A 24,057-nucleotide genomic window follows, 5' to 3' on the forward strand; every position below is an offset into this window, starting at 1 on the left:
AGTTGTAAGCTCACATACTCTCATATTTGTCCTTTGAGAACTTTTACTTATATGTTACATTTTTGGTTTTATAAGGACAAATACCTTATTCATATAACAGTACTTAGGTGTGGCAGTAAAGCACAGTCAAACATTAATCTAAATACAATCATTTATTCTCTTTTTAATATATATCGCCATATTAAAGAGACCAAGACATGATCCCATGTGGATGATAATGTTTCCCCACGCTGTCCCCCCAACCGAAAAATAATAAGATTAGTTATGTAATAATAATAGACAATCCCCCATTTATTCAAAGGAAACAGATGCATCTATACGGAATTGTATCTCATGGCGGTGGACACATGATATCAAGAGACAAGTGTATCAGGGTGGCTGGGGTGAGGTGGGGGTGGGCTGGGGGTGAGAGCTGGTGCAGCTGGGATTCAGGGACTCTTCGTAACACACCCCTGCCAACAAGGAACAACAGAGCAGATTGTGGAGGAATATGGAGGAGGGTTGAAATGTCAGCACATGTGACGCAAACACGGGGGAGATTTTTGATCCGACGATGTATACACAGACACACACACACACACACGCGCACACACACACACACACACACACACACTCACATACACACCTGCACACACACACACACACACACACACACACAAGTATTCCATTATATACATTAGTGAACAGGTGTATCAAAAGCTGTGTGTGTGTGTGTGTGTGTGTGTGTGTGTGTGTGTGTGTGTGTGTGTGTGTGTGTGTGTGTGTGTGTGTGTGTGCGTACATGTGTGTGTGTGTGTGTGTTTGCACGCGTTTGTGTGTGGGCACGCGTGTGCGTGCATGTGTTCTTGGGTGCATGCGTGAGTGCGAGTGTGCGTGCACGCATGTGCATTGCGCATGTGTATGTTGTCTACCTCTAAGGATGAAAAGGACAAAAAGCTGAGGGAATAAGAGAGGAGCCGCTCGGTGTGCAGCTAAACAACAACATAAATCAAGCGGAAGCTAAACTGGAGGTTCTGTGCATGGGAACATTTAAACCATCCCCTTCCAGGCGGCCGCCTATATCTCATGTTATGGTCCTGTGTGGGCGGCCCTGGGAGTACTGACCTTCCGACTGCCCCACTCCTGTGAAGGGGAAATGTCGCCGCCTCCGCACACTCCATCTTCCCTGGTCCCCACGCAGCAGACGTTTCAGAGTGTTTAGTCTGATGAGAGTGTGATGAATAGGATCAGGGAACGACGATCCTTAAACCAATTAAAAAAGGGTTTATGACAACGCGAGTTAACAGGGGTTAGAATTGATGTTGGTGGTTCTTCCCTGTCATCGTCCAAAATATCCACACCTAGAAGAGACAACAATAAACGAAAAGAGGCAGAAAAGGGGCAGAAAAGTGACAGCAGGAGACAAAGAGAGACAGTAAGAGACAGAAAGAGACAGAAAATAGATAGAAAGAGACAGAAAGAGACAGAAAAGAGACAGAAAGAGGCAGAAAATAGATAGAAAAAGGCAGAAATACCTCTCTCTTTCTGTCTCTTTTTTGTTTTACTATCTCCACCATCCATTCATCATACGGTGATTTCCTATCACTTTCAAGTCCCTTCACCCCTTTACCCTTTTAAACGGCAAGTAAGGTACCTTCCCTTTATGGATAGTCCGATCTAGAGTCCTCTTCAATCATCACTATTCAGGTCATAATTAACATTAGCATTATTCACTGGTGAATACAGACATGACAAAGATGGACGTTTGAGACACCACACAGAACCTTTGTCCAGAACGGTCTCGTCTGTAGAGCTGAGCTCGACACCCGCATGGTGGGACATCATCAAAGGCAGCCAGATATATTAAATATTCACTTTCATTGCTGAGAAGTAGATCTTAACAAAGTTAATAAAGTCAAAAGGAGGGAAAACAGTTCACATTCTCGGAGGAAGGAAGGGAAATGAAGTCAGGTTTAATAAAGTTAAAATGAGGATAAACAGTTCACAGCTCTCCTCCAGCGCGAGGCGAAGGGGTCGGCCGCAGGCACGCACTCTTGGCTGTGTGTGCGCTATTAAAAGTGATTCACAGAATAACCGTTGCTCAATGGCCTAATAACTGTATTCTGGAAACTCCAAGAACAACAGGTTCTTTTACCATTGTTATTGTGTATCTTTAAACTGGTTTATGAATGTTATGATTGTAGAGAACGATTAAGGAATGGGTTTGGCGTCGATTTTATTTTTGAATTCATTCCCTGTACGATACGGACACGCGATTTCTGCACATCTTGTCTTGGTCTTATCTTGAATTTAAGCTTGTATCCGGTGTCAACGTGTCCAAGCCGATGTCCTGAGTGTTATGGGGTGGCACCTGCTAGGGTGCTCAGCGCCTTATGAAACACGTTCTTCTATACCTTTGACTTTTAATTGATTTGCTGGAACATCTGGACGCAATATGAGCTTCCCAAACATGTTATCCAATATGCTGTGATGTGCACGCATGGGCACACACTGCTATAGAGGAACCATCTCATAGGCACACTCCAAATCCCACACCCACAGAGACCAGCACACTCACACCCACACGCACGCACAAACCAACACGCACACACAAATACACACAGATATGCGTGCACACAGACATACCCACATACTGACACGCACACGCGCGAGCGAACAAACACAAACACACATCCTGACGCACACACACTCACACGCGTGAAAACACATCAGACACACATATACACACACGCACACACACACACACACTCTCACACACACACAAACACACACATTCATACATACACACACTCACAAACACACGCACACACACATAAATACACACCAAACCGGTGCTATTCAATCAATGTGTACTCGTCTTGTTTTAAATTTATGGCGAGAGTAAGGCAGGCCCAGACACTGGTCCAATAACCTCCACTCCCCCCCCCGCCGCCCCCCACATACACCCCCATTGACCTCATCCTGTGGCTCATCGTCCATCACTGGGTGTCTGGGATCGGGAGGTGGTGTCTGAGAGTCAGGCCCTAGAATGACCTGCATGTGGCCACCAGTTTCTGTGGGCTACACATCCTCCGACATGAAAAACTGTTATAATACCCTAGTATACTTTACCAAACCACATAACCAGGGAATACGGCAATATCTAAATGTCGTATTAACTGGTGATGTCTCTATATCATCATAGCTATGTGTTCAGGAGAGGCGGTAAGACTGGACAGGGAATAGTGTTGGAACACTTTATTGATTGATTACCTCATCGCATTTTCTTTGTTCTTTATCAATTATTTACCCTATGTGTTAGCCTGAGTGGGGAGCAAACCAGCAAGTGTTCCGGACTGGATATGGAGTCACACGTTGTCTTTGTGATTGTCTAATTTGAACATACGGTCCATGAATTCAGAAAGCAATTTTGTGCCAGATTTGGGTTTCCCTAAACACAGCTTCCTCTTTTGACAATTTGTCCATCAACAGAGGGTACTTTAGATTTAACGTTGAAGCTGATGGTGTGATTGCGTGTGTGTGTGTGTGAGTCGCTCCTCGTCATTACATATATCTCATTAGAAATTTTCATTTTGTCATCAAGAACAAAGCAATACAGAATGTGAGGTTAATTCCACCGTCTATTATTAAAAATATACTGATGAAAAAGAGCAGCTTGGAGACTTTTTTAGAGCCAGTGCGTACATGCTTGTGTGTGTGAATGTTTGTGGTGTGTTTGCTTGTGTGTGTGTGTGTGTGTGTGTGTGTGTGTGTGTGTGTGTGTGTGTGTGTGTGTGTGTGTGTGTGTGTGTGTGTGTGTGTGTGTGTGTGTGTGTGTGTGTGTGTGTGTGTGTGTGTGTGTGTGTGTGTGTGTGTGTGCGCGTGTGTGCGTGCATGCACAGGCGTGTGTGTGTCTGTATAAGCATATGTGCTGTTTATGTGAAGACGATGAAGAGGTTGACGATGATGACGAGGTTGACGATAATGATTTACGATGATGACTGTCATCTTCCAGTATGGCAGATGCTCTGGGTAACATAAGTTCTTATATTCTTCAGCATTCCTAGCAGTGCCGACCATACTCACACACACGGCCCACCCACACATAAACACAAAGATACACACACACACAAGGACACGCTTTCACACACACGCACACTTGCACACACACACATTTTCAGACACACACCCAGACACACAGACGCACACACACACACACACACACACACACACACACACACATGCACGCACACACGCACGCACACACACACACACACACACACACACACACACACACACACACACACACACACACACACACACACACACGGACACACATACACAAACAGGCCAGAATGATTGCTTCTTCCCTTTTAACTTTGAATGTAGGCCAAATGTTAAATTCATTCTGTGATATGTGTGCAACGATAGTCATATCGTCTCAGATGTGGGATTATTAATGTATTAATGTGCGGTTAAGACGCCCAAAGCGCTTAGCGGCATGCGGACAAAGGCGGTTCACCGTTCATTTATTTTAATTGCTCTCCACCTGCTATGATAATCAGACTTTAAATAGAGAAATTTCCATTTTCAATTAAAACCTCCCACCGCCTTTGCATGAGAATGAGCCGTATTTGCTACCCTATTATGAAACAGGATGAAAACTATTTCTACTTCTCTGCTCTGCACTTTTGTTCCGCACTCCATGATCTCATAAATATCTCAGAAGCCGGTGCTTGAGTTCTGCTCACGTCATGGACCATTGGCGGGGTCTAGTGCTAGTCCGGTACACCTCCTGTAATTGAATAGATCTCGTCTATCGTCTTTGCCCAATGATCCGAAGTCTTCCACAAAGCCAGCCCCACATTGTTCCCTCCTCGCACAGAAGTGAGGTAATTAAGATGGTCGTTAAAAGGTAGCAGTTAAAAGGCGTCCGCTGTTCACAAAGATGTTGTTTTCTGAGATAAAGTTGGAAATAAAGATTGAGCCTCATGTGTGATAATTGCATGTGGCGATTTTTTATTTCCATTTTTTCTTCTGCTGCATATTCGATTACACATAGTAAATGATGAGGAATACTCATTAAACGTCTTCGGGTCCGAAAAGAAGTGCCCTGCAAATCAAATGCATTATTTGTGTACTAATTCTTATTCTTATTCACTACTTGTTTGCGAGTTTGTTTGTTCATTTTCTCAGTATTTCCCTCACTCTCATTGCCTTCTCCATCTCTTTGTCTACCGGCGCCACAGGCCTCTTCAATCTGTTAGATTGTCTGTTAGGAATAGATGTGCCCACCGCTCCCGTGAAGCGGCGAGATTACTGAAAGTCCTCTGGGAGCGGAAGTCCTCTCTTCAGTGCCTCCATGTCTACTGTGGCGGTCCGACACTGAGGGGCCACAACCTAGCCTCCCTCTGATTTCCTGTTACGGGAAAAAACAACTAAAGTGAAGGTAACAGTGTTTGGATATCATATAAATCATACTTCTCTGTTCCATTTACACATACACACACACACATGCACAAACACCCACACACACGCATACACACACACAAACACACTGAGGGTAGTAGTATATCAGTAGCATTGTTCCTTTCCTTTGTTATGCCATTGTTCACAGTGATCTTCTGTTGGTAAGGAAAGCAAATACAAACACAGACGGAAGATAAACATTGAACCGGCCCGGAGGCAGATGCTTAAACACGGAAGGCAAGGAGAGCTAAAGACATCAAACTGCCAACATAAAACCGCCAGACAAACAGACAAGCACACAAGGACACGGCGGAACTTCCACATTGCATTGAAGCTAAACTGAAAGAGATGAATCAAATAGTGCAGAGACTTAGCACGAAGGCATGACTTCATTCCTAGTGTAGCTTGTGAGGGATACGCATGAATGTGTGCATTTGCTGTATGCGTTCACATGTAGGAATTAACAGAATGCATGAAACGACAGCGAGCTTTGAAGCCCCTAACTCGATTGTTAATGCAATGTTATATTGCTTCCACACTCGAGCCGTAATGGATCAGAACCATGGAGGTGTGAAGATAAGCCTCAATGCCCTCTCTGCTTGAACACAAGACAGATGAAAACAAATTATGTCATTTTTCATAGAGTTCCTTGTGTGTGCGTGATACTCCATTACTCCACTCCACGCTGTTAAAGACCAGAGTGGAACCAATGGAAACATAATAAAGTTGGTATCATCAGAGATTCCCAAGAGTCTGAATACAAAATCAACTTGTATTCAGTTTTCAAAAAAATCAGGATTGAGGGTACACAAATCTGGAGCACTTTAAGTGTCTCATTCTTTAAATGTGAATATACGTTGTTGAACATGTAGAACACTGAATGTGAATATTGATGTGTTTTCTGAAAACATTTATGATGTTATATTCTTTGCGTCTTTTTCTACAGCACAGCAATGTCTCTACAACGTCTAACCCCCCTTCTCAGAAAAACAGATCTTTCCAATCCTCTCTTTTCTGTGCCTCTGTAACCTAATTCATCTGTTAGCCTTCCTTTTTACATACTTCCCCCCCTGTCTGTCTGCGTGTCTGTTTGTCCCTTCCTCTACCCAGACTCCTTCAATGCCCCCTTTTTATATTTTTTTAAACAACCTCCATCTATCTGTCGCATGGTCCTGCCTTACGTGACAGAGGTTCATATCTCAGAGAATAATTCATGGCTTTCATGAATAAGATATGTCCCGGGTTTCCCACTGATTTCGCCGCCCCACCGAACAGCCTGCAATATTTGGACAGAGGAGGATTGAGTGATCAGTGTTTGCTGGCTGGTTGTTGTCCAACATGTGCCAGTGAGACAGGTGTCAGGGAGATCCCCGGAGGGGCGCTGGAGAGCGGAGGGAGCCCGCTAGGCCAAGAGAGCCACAGGAACGGGGAATAAAGTGGTGGAGCGTGTAAAAATACAAAGAGGCAGAGTGAGACACAGGCGACGAAACAAGAGGAAAGAGAGAATGGGCAAAGCCAAAAAAGGTGCGATAAAATGATTATAGCTGGGATGAGGGATAAAGGAATCCTTTTATTTTGTATATCACTTTTAATTTTCTACTTTCCTGTGCTTTCGGCTGTGCCACGCAAATTTCCCATATGGGATAACCAATCTATCTTACTTTCTTTATCAATCTACTGTATTAGATAGTCAATCAACACGGCATAAAAACATCCAAGTCTGGTTAGGTGGTGGTGAGATTCTTTTTTTCTGCAAAGTTGTGGTAACGGAATGGTTCATGGAAGGGCTATTGCTAACCTTCACCTCCAACGTATCCACACCCTGGACACCTCCACACAGGCATTCTCAGGTGTCTGTCACCTGGCTACAGGCTCAGCTGTCACCTCTCTGGATGCCCCAGGCCAATGTCAGGCAGAGTGTTGATGAGTGACGATGGGCAGCAGATGGGGCTGTGTCTTCAGACACTGCTTTAACTAATGCCTCACACGGCACACCCTCAAACACACACACACACACACACACACACATACACACACAAACACAGAGGTGCAAATGGCACACATCCATACCATCACACACACACACACACACACACACACACACACACACACACACACACACACACACACACACACACACACACACACACACACACACACAATCACTACACACACACACAATCACACATGCTGCACGCACTCACAAATTGCCAAAGAAAAGGTTGACTGCTACTATTACTACTTTTAATATTTATACTACTACTAATAATAATAATAAGAAGAAGAAGAAGGTAGAAGGCAAGGCAAGGCAAGGCAACTTTATTTATATAGCACTTTTCATACACAAGGCAGACTCAAAGGGCTTCACATATAAACATTGTCATACAATTAAAATTAAATAAAAGTTAAGTAAAAGAAAACATATGCAAAGAAATGGGTAAAATAGAAAGTTAAAAAGGCATTTTAGTATTAAAATAGAAAATAAAGGCAAAGTTAAAAAAGCTTAAGAAGAAGACGAAGAAGAAGAAGAAGAAGAAGAAGAAGAAGAAGAAGAAGAAGAAGAAGAAGAAGAAGAAGAAGAAGAAGAAGAAGAAGAAGAAGAAGAAGAAGAAGAAGAAGAAGAAGAAGAAGAAGAAGAAGAAGAAGAAGAAGAAGAAGAAGTAGTAGTAGTAGTAGTAGTAGAAGTAGAAGTAGAAGTAGAAGTAGAAGTAGAAGAGGAAGAACAGTTTGAGTAAGAATAATAATGAGAATTATAATAAACATATCATTATATAATAATAATAAAGATTTTAAACTCTCTCTTTCAGTTTACTTGTTTATTCAATTTAAGTTCATAGTTTTAATTAAAGTGCCTTGCTCATGGTTCATTATTAATTATTCACTGTTTATTCCCGATGGAATCCTCGAGTGTTTTACCACTGGGGAAAAAACATTTTAGTAATACAATAGATTGGTTCTCCTTTCAGAATACACCATAGGTCTTTAAAAAACACAATTGAAGTTGGATTCTTGAAGATGCTTTCCTTGTGAAGCCTTAACAATTGCTATCGTTTTTTTGTTATTGTCCCAATCCGCAACGAACAGCTAGTAGGTAGTCCTTGGTCTTTTACGTTTTGTCCAACCGTCTTCTGTCCCACTACCTACTAGATGTTTCAGGTAAACACCTGATGGTTAAACTGAGGCTTTTTGTTGATGGCGACACGAACACTCCTTGTGTTTACTTATTTAAATCTCAGCCTCCATCTTGTGCACAGGGTTTATGTTGGTTATATAATTGAATAAAGATAATTGCCAAAAAAAATTAACCAAACTCTGGTTTTCTCCAGACAGCAAATATTAATCAAGGGTGGCCTGGTGAAACCTACTTCAGCCCTTAAACAGTAAATTATCACAAATTACTTGATCATGTTAAACCTGCAATTTCCTCATTAGCAGCCTCTAGTGACGAGAGTTGTAGCTACAGTTATATCTATAGCTGTATCATTTTCAGTCGGTTGTATTTCCATCCATCCATTTACCTGAATGGATTAACTGCCGGACAGGAGAGTATTATTCTTGTCGAATCTTCTGCAGAAGAAGGTTTGATAAATGCAATAATAAAAGCAATTAGATGTGTCACTAACACTTGCAAGCTGTCCTTCTGAAATATATCGCAGGTGGTGGGATATTCTCCTCACTGTGGGAATCCCTCTCCGAGACAGGAATAGTCCACTATTTGTTTCTCAGTTTGCCCACATATGGAAAGAAAGGGCTCCAAAAACTCCTTAGAAAACCATTATCGGAAGAATGTCGCTTGCATCAAAAAACCAGCTGTCTGACAGTCAAAGTGTTCAATAACAATTTATGAGTGCTGCTCAAATGCGAAATCTAAGAAGCACGACTATATGGCAGCTGTTTCATTCTGATGTTATGGACACAGGTCTGTCCGGCACACACACCGACCGTGGAGTGGAATCCATGGGTATCAATTTCAACTGTGGAAGCCAACCTTCATCGGAACCCAGGCAGACACTACCTCCTCCTCCCCCTCCCCCCTTCTCCCCCCCTCTCACCCCATACACACACATGCTCGTGATTGTCTTGTCTGTCAGAGATAGAAGAAAGGAGAAGAGAGGTACAGGGGAGAGAGAAGGAGAAATGAGGGGAGAGGAGAAAAGCGAAGAGAAGAGAATAGAGGACAGGAGAGTAGAGAAGGGGAGAGAAGAGGAGATGAGAGGAGATGAGAGGAGATGAGAGAAGATGGGTGAGAAGAGATGAGATGATGGGCGGGAAGAGATGAGGAGACCAGAGTAGAGGAGCAGAGCGGAGAGGAGAGCAGAGGACAGGACAGGACAGGAGGGTAGAGGAAAGGGGCAGAGAGGAGAGGAGGGGAAGGGAGATGAGAGGAGGGGAGAGAGAAGAACATGAATAATATAATAATTAGAGGGGGCCTACTTACAGATGATACTATTTATATAATTAATTTCTGCATAATGTGTTTAGCCAGAGCTGCATATTGTTTCTGTTTGTCTAGGTAATATTGAGTCAATCGTTTACTCCAGTTCTGTATTATCATCAGAGACCATTAGAGATGCATTCAAATTCCCTAAATGATGAAAACAAGATCTACAGCTTGATTTGGTTGACCATCCCATTTTACAATAATCCCATAAATCAGCTCATCAGTTCAATAAAAAACAGTAGATCATGCATGTCCAAATAAAATGGCACATTCAGATTCCCACCATACACATGGTCCTATAATTTAGTATATTCATAATATGATGTATGGTGTATTTAACATAATTGAGTCTTATATAATGTACAGGGTGCTTAGGGAAGTTACCTATTACTCTCTCTATTCTCTTCCCCTAGCTCTAGCCCACAAAAGTAAGTTGTCAGTATATTTGTGTGTGTGTGTGTGTGTGTGTGTGTGTGTGTGTGTGTGTGTGTGTGTGTGTGTGTGTGTGTGTGTGTGTGTGTGTGTGTGTGTGTGTGTGTGTGTGTGTGTGTGTGTGTGTGTGTGTGTGTGTGTGTGTTTGTCTGCATGTTTGTCTCTGTTTACATCTTACAGCCGAAGACAAATACACCCTGATTACGCAGAATAATGGTTCAGCATTGTTTCACCTCATTTTCAATGGTTGAGCGACTTACAAAATAAATTAGTTTACAGAACAAGTAGAGCAACAAGAGATGAGAGTTATGAACGCTCATGTCTCATCCATTTTATACAATCAATTATTGCGGTATTTATTTTTGAATGGGACATTTCTACTACTATCATTGTGTATATAGAGATAGTTTCTTTGCTGAGGGATTTTTCGATGTTTTATCATACTACTGTCCGTACTAATGTACTACTTCATTTTCCTCCAGGATCAAGCAAGTATACCATCTTCTTTTGTTATCTCATGTCACTCACTGTTACATGAATAAGCTTAGTTCACCGGGGCTGCCGCCGGCACCTGTGTGATGAAATAAACACATAAGTACCATAATGGCACACATTACATCCATCCCCACAGCCCTTCCCCTTTCCAAGTCTGCCTCCGAGATGGTCGAGGAAGTCCACGCCTCTCCCTCTTAAACTCTGACACCACGCACTCCTAACCGATGACTTTCTACTCTCCATCATTTGTAATCCTTCCTCCCCCCCCCCCATGCTATCTCTTCATCGCATCAAACACGTTGCCACAGGCAGTCACTTTCCCCTGCTCTGTGTTCCAGTGCGACACCTCTCATCCCCGGGTCTGGTAATAGCTCCTCTGTCACATCACGGGGATGGCTCCCTTCTCTTTCCCCGGCGCCCGTGCCTCTTTCTTCGCTGAATAGCCAATTTAAATGCAGTTCACTTTACACACACTTGAAATGTTATTAATGGGATAAAGGCAGCTGCAAATAGAATATTTTTGCCGCACGGATGAATATATTCTGGGAAGATAGTTATAATTATTACTTCATTCCCTTTTTCACCCTGCTGCCGAGGAGAGAGGGACGCGTGTAATATGGTGGTTCCCATTTCCAGGGGTGAAGTTGAATAATCTCCAGTAAACACATTCCATTTCAAAAGGAGACAGTTCACTTTAAGACAGCACAGAGAGAGGGTGAGAGAGAGAGAGAGAGAGAGAGAGAGAGAGAGAGAGAGAGAGAGAGAGAGAGAGAGAGAGAGAGAGAGAGAGAGAGAGAGAGAGAGAGAGAGAGCGAGAGAGAGAGAGAGAGAGAGAGAGAGAGAGAGAGAGAGAGAGAGAGAGAGAGAGAGAGAGAGAGAGCAGTGGAACAGATGGGAAGGGGAACAAAATATTTTGTGTTTGGCATCCGTTTCCATTGAAGAAACTGTGGTTTTGCTAAAATATTTTGCAATTAGTAAAAATCAGTTCACAATCAAGGAACAGAGAAACGTACATCATTCTTCTTAATTTGGATCTTTATTTTTCTAGTTTCTCTTTCTTACTCTATGAAGTTCTTTCAATATGGTCAATTTTACAACAATTTCCTTCCACAAATCTTTGTTCTCCACTTATAGCGAAGGGTAACACTTACTGTAGATGTTATGTGTATGTGCACGTTTTTATGTGTGTGTGTTTGTGCGTGCTTGTGTGTGTGTGTGTGTGTGTGTGTGTGTGTGTGTGTGTGTGTGTGTGTGTGTGTGTGTGTGTGTGTGTGTGTGTGTGTGTGTGTGTGTGTGTGTGTGTGTGTGTGTGTGTGTGTTCATGTGTGTGTGTGTGTGTGTGTGTGTGTGTGTGTGTGTGTGTGTGTGTGTGTGTGTGTGTGTGTGTGTGTGTGTGTGTGTGTGTGTGTTTGTGTGTGTGTGTGTGCGGTTGTGTGTGTGTGTGTTTAGACATTGAATAAAGAGTTGTAGGTTTAAGCGATAGGGGGATAGTGGATGCACAGGCCTAATGACTGTTTAAATACTGTCTTGGATTCAGCCACTTTATAAAGTCCCCAAGGTGAATATCAAGGTAAGCTGAAACCACTGTAATCCATAACCCAGTGACTTTTACTGTAGGTACTACCCACACGCCATCACATACCTACACCCACACACCAAGACACATATACATACACACCCATACACACACACAGAGAAAGAGACACACAGATACACACACACACCCATCCGCACACACACACACACACACACACACACACACACACACACACACACACACACACACACACACACACACACACACACACACACACACACACACACACACACACACACACACACACACTGTGAAAGCACAAGATAGCAAAAACGTGATTAAAAAAAACATGTACACACACAAACATACACACACAGCATATAGTGAACAAAATATCACATACGTATAGGAAAACAGACAGCCCCTGGTGCTTTAAAAGATATCCACACACACCTCTCATACACACCACTCACACACACACTATTTGGACATGAATAGATACCAATCTAGGCTTACAAAGAGGTACAGGTCTTGGTGAGAGAGTCGCCCTTGTTCCCTTATTACTGTGCAGCAGTGCAGTCTGTCCTGTGGCTGAGGCACCACGCCAGCCAGCCTTTAGCTTTTGATTATGAGCGCAGACATAGTGCTGAATGCACTCCTGCCTCAGCCCATAACAGCGCCGGCTCTCCATTCGCCTATCTGATGGACTGAATCAAATTAAGACGCTTAAAAGCCATCTAATCGATATTGGTCTGTGTTTGATGACAATGTAGAATAAAGCATGGAGCCCGGATCACATTACCTGTAATGTGGACTGAAATTGAAATGAGACAATAGCAATTGACTCGCTGGCATTAGTCACTTTGGTCTTTTTCTATTTCATTATAGAGATCAGCAGCCTGATGTAAATTATTTATTGTGCATATATACAGTATATATAGGATTATATATATACATATATATATGTGTGTGTGTGTGTGTGTGTGTGTGTGTGTGTGTGTGTGTGTGTGTGTGTGTGTGTGTGTGTGTGTGTGTGTGTGTGTGCGTGTGTGTGTGTGTGTGTGTGTGTGTGTGGGTGCGTGTGCGTGTGTGAGAGAGAAAAAGGGAAGTGTAACAGCAAAATCCTTGAAATCCCTTCCAATAAAGAGGAATATCTCTGGCCTCTGTAAACTATAACTTGAACAAGCTTGACATAATCCTTTGTCTGTTTGTCACAAGACAAAGGAATGAGTTGTGATTTGACGCGCCGTACTGGGAGCACTTTTTGTATAGCCTACTTGCGCCCTCTTCTGTAATTTCTCGGTGCCATACTGTCCGCTGGAGGCTGCGATTTATAACCAACCATCGGTCAATATGTACGAAGTTCCACGAAGGTTCGTATTTATCGAATATGATATGCGTTTTGATAAATTTTATAAGTCTTCAATGTCCCAGCTTTTGGAAAGAAGTAGCGGATGCATTATTTTGAGATCAAACTAATATCAACCCATCCGCGATAACAGCATCGATTCATTAGCCTATTTAAACTATTTCCCTGCACCGACTTCCCCAAATTTAGTCCTACCTCAGCAGTTGGTACAATGAATAAGCTTTCACTAATAATTTCAGAATCGGGGCGATATTGAACAATCCCCATATTATATCTCGGGAATCACAGTGCCAAAGTCAGACAAATACGATCCGCTGCTTTCACTGAAGCGACTACACTTTCCATCAAAGGGTTTGAGGTTTCAGTTTTTCACACCACAAAAGCCTACAGTGTGTATTTTTAGCAACGTGCACTTGCCCGACAGTTTAACTCTCTGGCTAAAATGAAAATGTTCTGTATGGAGAGGGAGCTCCAGTGGAAAGTGAACGCTGCTCTCCAGGAGAACGAGGAATCCAGACACTCTACCGGTGGATGAATATTCAATTACAAGGAACGCTGAATGACATACCAATGACTTGGACTCCATTATAATAATAATACACATGTAAAATAGACGTACAATAATCATACAAATAATACAAATAATAATGAGTATTATTGTTGCTAATACTTTCAATTAGTATTATGATTACTATTAATAATAAGTTATTTTAATTTAATATATAATCCATACTTTGATGCCCCAGCAAAACACATTTAGCATACAAATTGTAAATTCATGTTTGATGAATAAAAAGTAGGCTATGATAGTATATAATAGTAGTAGGCTACCATGAAGTGGTAATACGATTCATTCAGTTCTTCAGGTTCTTTGCCTCGTGGCGAGAGATCAGGGTCAAGTACATCTGGGAAACCTAGTTCTTTTCATTTCAACCTAATGTATCTCCCTGTGTCACCGCCTTTGAAAACTGAGGTCGCAAAAGACAATAGTTTAGTTAATTTGCATATCACTGATACATACATGTTTAACATATATATATGTATGTATATATATATATTTATTTATATATATATATATGTATAGAAATATGTGTGTGTGTGTTCGGTGTGTGTGTGTGTGTGTGTGTGTGTGTGTGTGTGTGTGTGTGTGTGTGTGTGTGTGTGTGTGTGTGTGTGTGTGTGTGTGTGTGTGTGTGTGTGTGTGTGTGTGCGTGTATAGAATACAATATATGTTATATAATACCATTATGCAATATATTATAATATATTCTTTCTTGACATTGTGTCAATGTTATCTGAATACTGTCCAACCACCCACCCCAAAAAACGCTGCACACATTCAAACCAGTGTTACGGGTCTGGCTCGTCCACACCCGGTTCCCTTTGTATTTGTAAAGTCAAACACACCTGGGTTGTATTTACACCTCAAATATAGCCGCCTATAGCAGACACCTGTTGAGATGGTCCTGCCCATGAGAGATGGATGAACCGGATGTTAGAGAAGTTCAACGTGTAAAGGGACCCTTCTTCTGGAAGAGCCCCATGGATTTCCAGAAGCGGCGAATCAAACAAATTAAACCAACCAACAATAAAATCAAATTTCAGGGACAGAAAGGAAATCGGTCAAGTCAGCTTAATCTTATCAACATTAATAGTTAGCCTGTGCTTCAACGGTATTAGTGCTTATAGATTTCACTGTGTGAATACTGAAGAAGGAATGGAGAAGCCCATTCAATTTCCTTAAAAACAATTTGTTTTGACCAATATTCAAAGGTTTTAATTTAAAGTAATTAAAATACTGTTGAATTGAACTACAACATGTCAGCACTTCTAAAACTTTGCCAACTCCCTATATGATAGGATCTGGGATTTGAAGGGGCAGGTTAGATATATAGATATATAGAAAGATAGAAAGATAGACAGACAGACAGACAGACAGACAGACAGACAGACAGACAGACAGACAGACAGACAGACAGACAGACAGACAGACAGACAGACAGACAGACAGACAGACAGACAGACAGACAGACAGACAGACAGTCAGACAGACAGACAGACAGACAGACAGACAGACAGACAGACAGACAGACAGACAGACAGATAGATAGATAGATAGTGTTGAAGTGATAGCATCAGCATAGGATGAGGGAATGGTTTCTGTTTTTCATTTTATTGGTGCATGTATTGGCTACCTCATCTCTATTTGATAACCCATCATTTACAATGGTATCATAGAACATAGTAATAGACAAAATATAAACAAATAGGACAATAGATAATACCTACATTTGGTGCATTAGTTAACTATACAATGGGACCTGAAATGTTGGTTTTAAAGTGATAAATAAGCGCTATATAGACAATAAAGTGGAGCTTCAGGAGTGTATTGGGTAATTGCATCTCAATCGCATGTGAAAGCTGACTTTGTGCATGGTGGTAAATAGTAAGAAATATATGCTCACAAAGTATCAAATCAGTCATATATTTACAGTCCGGATAGCCATCAGTCTCTATCATATTTGTGTTGGTTATATCTGTCTGATAGACCTACTATGACAAATATATCCAACATTGTTGCTCAAGAGAACTTCATTCTACATTCTTTCTCCCAGTAATTCATAATTTCTTCGCGAAATGCATGCTTCATATCGTTCACTACTGTACCATGGATAAGCAGCATAACCGTTAAATGGAAAATAAAGATATACATGTAACAAAGCTACAATTACCTTTGACATTCACCAATACCCGGCTGTCTATCTGCTGCCAAGGGATAACTGTTTTAGAAGCAGCATCTCCAGGGAGGGCAGCAGCAGCAGCAGAGCTGTCTCAAGGGGTTCTTCCTTTTGTACCTGGCAGCCAGCTTGAACTTCTCATTTGAAACAGCCACATAGTCCGCAGTTCTCTCTACGTTGGTCTGGATGTGGTCAATCTGGGCCCCTTGCTCTTCAACAAGCAAGTAAATGTCAGTGAACAGATCCCTCAGCTCCACCATGTTGTTCTCAAGGTTTAGAAGCTCCTGGAGGTGGGTTGAACATAAAGACAACACAAATCAGCACTGAATATCGCAGAAGTCAGTTGATGTTTTCGCCCATGACAAGTCTTGCCGAGGATAGCTCAGTCAATTGACTGCATAAATATTGATCATCCACATGTAAGAGTTTAAATTCAGCACTTAAAGAGAAGCTATGGTTCGAATAAAAAAATATCTCAAGGGAAATACACACCCTTATTTATAGGAAATCCAATCATTTGATATTATGTGGATCTACCGCAGTTTATTTAAATTTTAATCTGGTTATAGATAGTTATGCATCCAAATGCTCTGATAAAAATCAATTACAGTCTCTCCCAAAACAAGGATCATTGGCTATGCCAGTTCCATAAGACTGAATAAGTTCTTAAAGTAGTATTTAGGTTACTAACTGAGTAGGGATCAGGTCTATAACTTATGATTCACAGTCATAAAACCATCTCATCCAATCCAAATCCTTTACAAAAGAGGGGTGCAAGTTACACCAGGGCTTGCCCCTTGACAGAGGGCGTAGAGTGGCAGATCACCTGTTCAACTTCCTCTTATAGCCTTCACGCCACTGTATTCTGCACACCTACTACCCCACGAAACATGAAGCGTCTGGTAACATCCAACATGTAGAATGCTACGAAAGTGTGTGGAGAATTCCAGCTTTGGTGGAATTGGTGGCTTTGGTGGCCCTTTGAAGAGGGCCCTGGAAGGTGGGGCACCACTGCAGAGTGGCATTGAAACCATGTGGACCCTCGAGACTGACGCCGCCATCCCCCCATGGCGAGACAAGGTCAAAGCCAGATAGACTTTCAGCGTCTGCGATAATGTAATGTTCCTGTTATGAACATTACCTGCAGGCTGTTTATAATCGGCCCTGATTGGTGCACTGGTGACCCCACAGGACAAACACTGATTGCTGTGTCCTGTCTAGGAGAGCTACCTGGAATGTGACACCTAGACAGATACAACACAGCACAAAACGATACACACAGGCACCCCGGGGGAACTACACACAACTACGCAATTCAACAGTGGAAAGTGTATTTCATTCTCGGCGCTCTTGAGAATAGGATTATTACAAATTGTTTGTTTTATGCTATATATTTACGTTGGAAGGATTCCCTGCAATGCAAAGCAAAGCAAGTATAGAGGAAGTTGAGCAGGGGAGCTGCGACTATGTGCCCTCTGCCAAAAGGCTGTTTGAGGGCACAACTTTCAGGCGCTCAGCCATTCGGTGTGATGTAGTAGTTTGGGATTGGATTAGATGATCTGAAGATCAATAAGGATAAGTAATAGATCTCAGTTCCTGCGATAGGGACTTTTATTTGAGAGTAATTTGTCACATCTCAACGAAGTTCGGAGGAGAGGGAGCAGAAAGGGAGGTGTTTTCTTTTTGGGGTTTTATTATAGAAATCTCTTCTGCGTTTTTCTGCTTCTCACTTCACAACTCTCAAATCGTGCTGACTGCATCTTCAACCACAAGGTGCGTAAATGTGAATAAAAACACAGTTCTTGCCTTGTGCCGCTGTTCAATTTCAGACAGCTGTGACCGTGTGATCCTGGCATCGTTCAGCATGTTCTCATTGAAGACCTCCCATTTTCCTGTGGCCACCATGTCGTTCACTTCCTCCTCTGTCACCTCCCGCCCCGAAACCTCCAACTGGCGGATAATAAAGTGCCTACAGCGCTCCTGTTTGGTCAACAACCCTGTATTGTAGTTGGACATAACCTAGACACAATGAAGGACACGTAAAAGAGGGAGGGAGCAAAGCAGGGGTTTCAGGTGAACAACTCAAAGCATACTAACATACTTCACATGAAAAACAGCAATACGCAGATATTAAAGTCATGAACAAAAATCTGTAATTTACTTCTCATTATGTTATAAAGGGTTATCAAGGTGTGCATTAAGCATCAGAAAATGATGTTTCATGAAACCAAAAGGGTCTGGGAATTCAGATGAGGTCTGGGCATTCAGACCACATCCTACAGTCCTGAACGTATTCAGATCCTGCTGTTGTCCATCACTTTAACAAGCACAATAACACCACAGGAACAACAAGAGATGAATTTGAAATGACCAAACTTCAGAATGACTGATATACATTTTTAGCGAACAACAAAAGTACATGAAGAGATTGCAAAAGACCGGCACAGAACGATGCCGTTGATTTGTAGGTTGCTGTAGGTAGGGAGGTAGATAGGGCGGTCTATCTTCTCACCTTTTGAAACTGCCGTAGAAGGGCTGCATGTTGCGTTCGTTGGATCCGGGACACGGCAGCGGTGGGACCGTGCTGACCCTCTGTCTTCTGGGCTTCTTTCGAAAGGGCATTCAATCGTTTGTGGAGCCCCTCAGCCTGCAGCTTGATGTCCCTGGTGATGCTGCTCTCCTTCTTCATCACACTGAATCGACGCATTGTGGCCACCAGTGTCTTTTGCTGTTGACTGAATTTAACCACCTAGGAATGCGTATCACAAACATGAGAGAGGGATAACGCGACAACTTCGACGTCGACAGTCCGATAATATTGCAGGGTTAAAAGAAGATCGTAACTTACATCTGCATCCAACTCTGTAATCTCATCTCGAATGCGCTGGGCCTCACACAGGAAGTTCTCAATGACGGGTTCCTCCTCAAACACCACAGCCCGCGGCGTGGTGAAGTCCACCTCCGTCGGGTCATCGGGTTCGTTGACCCCAGATAAGGGGTCGTAGATGATCTCGGCCTCAAGGTCTGGGTCTTCCTGGGCCTTTTGGCGCAATTCATCCAAACGGTCCCTCATTGCCGCCTGTCGTTTAATCCTCAACCCCCACTGGGTTCCACAATCACTTACTGGTTATCAGGAGGCTGGTCATGGGGGAGCAGGGGAATGCCTTGCCAGAGTTCTCTTTCAGTGAAGGATTCTCCACGGATCTCATCCCTTTCTCTGAAAAAACACAGATCTATCCTCTCCAAATGTCCTGTAATCAAACACAGCACACTCTGTACAGAATCCATGCTGCTCTCACCGTCCAAACTGAATCATTTTGGGGACAACTCTAATACGTAGAAACGGTAAGTCATGCCAGTGATGCATACCGCTATTGCCATCGCCCCTCTCTATACATCATGAAATGCATCATTAATAGTCACAACAAAAACCGCATGAGATAAATGGACAGCTAGCCTGCAGCATCAATCAGGATGACTCTTGGTTATTTTCCCATGAGAAGTTTTTTTAATGTATTCCTCTTTGCCAAACATAATCCTTCATGTCCATACCAATAACAACATTATGAGAACGATAAGACCTTCCCATTCGCACAGACAGAGTAGAGTGCACTTTTGAAGGATATATGTTTTCCTAAGAGGACTTAGTAAACTTAAGGGAATCCTGATAAACAAGAAGCATATTTATGTGTCGTTTTCTCGAGGAAAATGTTGCAAGATATCCAAACCAAGGAGAAACGTTTGTCAGTGTGTCTAAATGAATCACAGGTTTATATATATAATAGTGCAATCCTCTGCAACAAAGTTTGCATTTCCTCAAAGTGCAAATATATGTGCTTATAAACTGTACAAATCATGTTATCATTGTATCTAAAATGACAAACTTGCATTGTGTGCTTTGAAATGCTTCTGTTTTCACTTCGAGAGTGTGTGTTCTACAGTATTATTGTTTGCATTTTCGGTGGAGCCATTCGATTGTGCTCAGAGGCACGGCTTAGGAATATGAAAGTTTTCATTGTTCTCTGGGAACTGAGCCACTGCAACTCGAGGTGAGAGACCTGGTGGGTAATTTCACACCATCCCTTTAATTCTTCCTCTCCATCCTGTGCTATTTTCTCTTTCCTCCTCATATTGCATCCTCCTACTCGTTCCCTCTCTCACACCCATCCACGTACACCCCCAGGGAGGGTGGGTGATAGGGAGGGGGGGGTTGCTGTGTAGAACTGTTTAGAGGTACTTTTGTGAAGCAAAGCGTATTTCCTAGGTTTATTCCTACAGCGTTGTGAAGCTGCGACTGAGGGGACCTGGGACGTTTTGTGTCTGTGATTGGATGGTTTGTTTTTCTTCCCTCTCGCACCATCCATCTGTCTCTGGCGGTGTTCACAGGGGAGCTGCCCGTGTTGACGCTCACACCTCCCTAGAAATGCTACTACGACTAGTAGGAAAAAGCTAGACGTTTTTTGCCTATTTATCTTCTCTTTTGGCTTTATTTACAGAGTATCTCCTGCTGACATGAATAGTCTTGTCCAAATAGAACAAAATCCATTTCAGTGTCTACAAATCTATTATTGAAAATAATAGCATGATGAAATAAAGTGAGAAAGTTAGATAAGCATAGCCTTTACCTTATTGTTTTCCGTTCTCAATGATGACAAACGCTCTCATAGTGTCGGCCCCCTGATCCAAATTCTGTTTCCCAACAGCTTTACACGGAGCGTAACTTCTTATCATTAATTCCCTCTGATCTGGAGCCTATGTTATTATGCTGAGATGTTCAATTTACCATTCCGTCGCTGTTTAAGAGTAATGAAAACATTTAGATAGTAAGTATCAGTTCCATATTCCGGTAGTTCCAGACCCTTATTAGAACACGCACGCACACACACAGGGAATGCAAAACTTCTTTGGAAGTATTTGTTTGGCAGCCTCAAACCCCTCCTCTAGTGATAAAGGAGGCCTTGTTACAGCCAATAAGACCAGTTGAGACCAGGGCACCATTTGCCTATCTGGAGAAATGTGAAGTGACGTACTGAAGTAAATAAGAGGGGGAGAGGCTTGGGAAACATAAGCCCTACCCTGCGGCTCCTCACAGCCTAGGAAAACAGCACAGAGCAAACATTGCATTGTGTTAACATTGTGGAGGCATAACAATAGGTTATGGGGTCGGCTCTCTGGGCCAAGGCATAGGGTTTCTGGTATGGGTTCGAATCATTCTACATGTTCTGATGTGGGTGATTGTACACTCCATAGCTTATCAGAGTAGTACAACTTTTGATTTGAGGGAACTTCTGACTGCAATCAGACTTCTCTTCTAGGATTTGGTCTGTTTTTTTTATTTTTGGCCAGACAAGGAAGGAACCCAGGCACAAAGGCCTGTCCAAGGCCTAGCCAAGAGTTGGAAATGCACGGTCACAGGTTTGGAGATATTAGAAGTTAGCATAAGGGGAACAAATCAAGAAACGTTGACAACTTCTTAAGGGCACAACTGACAAGAAAAACGTGTCAACTCTATTAGAAGGCAACAGTGTGTGTACATTGGGATCTGATTGGGTTGTTGAAGCAGACCAAAAGGAAATTAACCATCTGATGATTATGCAAAAAATATCAGAGAAGTTGTATCGGGGTTGTTGCTATGGTAGCTGCTATGGTATGCCGCTATATTGCTGCAGTACTGTGCTAACGGTGAGTCATCTATCCCTAATGGCAAGATATTGTGACAACAAAGCAAAAAGCCGGTTCTCACTGTGTCAGGAGTGTCAAAATACCCCTTCCTCAGCATTGGAATATAAAGTTTACTTTGCTGAACCTGTTTCCTCTTAGTGATACCTATTCAGCTGTCCTGTGTGTTGTGTTTGTGTGTGTGTGTGTGTGTGTGTGTGTGTGTGTGTGTGTGTGTGTGTGTGTGTGTGTGTGTGTGTGTGTGTGTGTGTGTGTGTGTGTGTGTGTGTGTGTGTGTGTGTGTGTGTGAGTGTGTGTGTGTGTGTGTGTGTGTGTGTGTGTGTGTGTGTGTGCGCGTGTGTGTATGTTTGTGTGTGTTTGTTTGTGTGTGTGTGTGTGTGCTTGTGTGTTTTGATCAGAATTTGTAACTGTTCACATATACAAAGCCATACTTCTGCTTGCAAACTCGGCAACAAACTGGATAAACTATTCAATCTATTTTGGATAACATCTCGTAGACCTCAGAAATCCTGAGGTGGCCTTTTTGTTTTGTTAGATGGTTTGGCAAGATGAAAGAGAAGCAAGAAGTCAAAACTTTAGAGTTAATGGGCGGTTCCTACTGACCAGTCAAATCTTAAAATGTCTATAAATCGAATAAGTCTAGAGTGCAAAGCCATCACTCTTGTTACTGCTATTCCAAATATTCCATCTAACACCTTCCTTAATCAGATTCATCAAAACAAACAAATCTCACATCAGCATCTTGTCGAAATTGAAAGACTAGCAGAACGAATTACCAATATTTTCCTTTTCCAGTTGCACTGATCAGGTAAGTAGTGACTATTAAGACAACACCACTCTTTTCATCTGTGACAGTCTTGTTCTTGAGTTTTCAGAAACGTGTGTGTTACTGTAAGCCTTGTGCTGTGTTGTGCATACGATTTAGAGTACGCAGTAACCACTATAGCGAGGGCTTGCTGATCCACTCAACCATAACACAGCACACAACACATTTGATGTAATTTATGTGTTTGTTTCAACAAGTCCATATGGCCATTTATTATAATTCGAAATGTATTGCAAGCGCCTGCTACGAACAATTCCTTTGGAAAGTTCAATATTTTAGAGAGTAAAACGTAGTTTTCTAAACAGAGGGAGAGTAACACATGAAATAACTAAAGTTGTGAATAATAATACAAATGTATATTGTTTCATATTTACCCTGGCATTGTGCAGCATCATATTTCCAACTTCCAAAATGAAGTGGATGATGAGGATCATGCTCTGTTTAGAGTTTGCAGAACGTAAACAGCTTTCGACATTGAGAAACAACTCATCTCATCCCACTGTGTGGGAGTGAGTTAAACTAAGGGAATAACAAACTGAATGTTCCTGCCAAGATAAGGCTCTAGTCGGCATAAAATAGGCCAGTGGAGAGGAGTTCGTCACAGCAGCAAACATAGGTCACAAGGTTATGTTGTTGTTAAAAGTCTGCTTATGATAAAGAGTGATTGGACATGTTGTTTGTCTCACGTTGCATGAGCTGCCTTCACACAACGTGAGAGTTATGAAAACTTTTGTCAAACATTTATCTGAATTCTAACTACTATATAGTGCATATATTGTTTACTACAAACAACTGTAATTGCACTAAATTAGATGACAAAATAAAATCATATATAAAGAAATTATTCAGTCTTCTAAACCAACAAAATAATCCATAATCCAATGTCTTGCAGTTAAATTAACTCCAATAATAGAGTTATTTTACAGTGCAAGATAAGATCATTTTAGATATAATGCTATGAAGTACAACACATGTTCACAATGTGGAGAAAACACACTCTTATTTTAGCCCTGGTGGGTCTCTCATTTTTGGGTGTTAAGTTTTCAATGGCAGCTTTTCAGAAAGCCAATCTTATCTCCCGGCATCCTTGAA

The 24,057-nt window shown here is 42.1% G+C and overlaps 1 protein-coding gene across 5 annotated transcripts; it reads right to left on the reverse strand.

Annotated features, from left to right (window-relative positions):
- Positions 1–4,988: 4,988 nt before the first annotated feature.
- On the reverse strand, positions 4,989–23,471 carry stx19 (syntaxin 19). Of its 5 annotated transcripts, XR_008893533.1 has the most exons (6): positions 21,086–21,441; positions 19,309–19,711; positions 18,973–19,209; positions 18,267–18,479; positions 16,455–16,744; positions 4,989–5,398 (listed from the first exon to the last, which is right to left on the reverse strand). XR_008893533.1 is itself a non-coding variant. In XM_056580236.1 (5 exons), the coding sequence occupies exons 2-5, from the start codon at positions 19,531–19,533 to the stop codon at positions 16,508–16,510; spliced, it is 912 nt and encodes a 303-aa protein (XP_056436211.1). In that variant the 5' UTR covers positions 19,534–19,711; positions 23,340–23,471; the 3' UTR covers positions 12,681–16,507. The 5 variants fall into 5 exon arrangements, 4 of the variants coding, with proteins under 4 accessions (XP_056436211.1, XP_056436213.1, XP_056436212.1 ...); XM_056580236.1 differs by lacking the exons at positions 4,989–5,398; positions 21,086–21,441 and adding an exon at positions 23,340–23,471 and having other exon boundaries at positions 12,681–16,744; XM_056580238.1 differs by lacking the exon at positions 4,989–5,398 and having other exon boundaries at positions 12,681–16,744; positions 19,309–19,563.
- Positions 23,472–24,057: the final 586 nt, after the last annotated feature.

This window comes from Gadus chalcogrammus, chromosome 20 (assembly GCF_026213295.1).
Source record: "Gadus chalcogrammus isolate NIFS_2021 chromosome 20, NIFS_Gcha_1.0, whole genome shotgun sequence".
Taxonomy (NCBI): domain Eukaryota; kingdom Metazoa; phylum Chordata; class Actinopteri; order Gadiformes; family Gadidae; genus Gadus; species Gadus chalcogrammus.

What these genes read in the sequence shown, in the direction of transcription:
- stx19 (XM_056580236.1), bottom strand. Translation starts at nt 19,533, where the DNA reads ATGAGGGACCGTTTGGATGAATTGCGCCAAAAGGCCCAGGAAGACCCA. An exon ending in TTACAGAGTTGGATGCAGAT is followed by an intron (nt 19,210 to 19,308) that starts GTAAGTTACGAT and finishes ACGCATTCCTAG; the next exon opens with GTGGTTAAATTCAGTCAACA. An exon ending in TTCTACGGCAGTTTCAAAAG is followed by an intron (nt 18,480 to 18,972) that starts GTGAGAAGATAG and finishes CATTGTGTCTAG; the next exon opens with GTTATGTCCAACTACAATAC.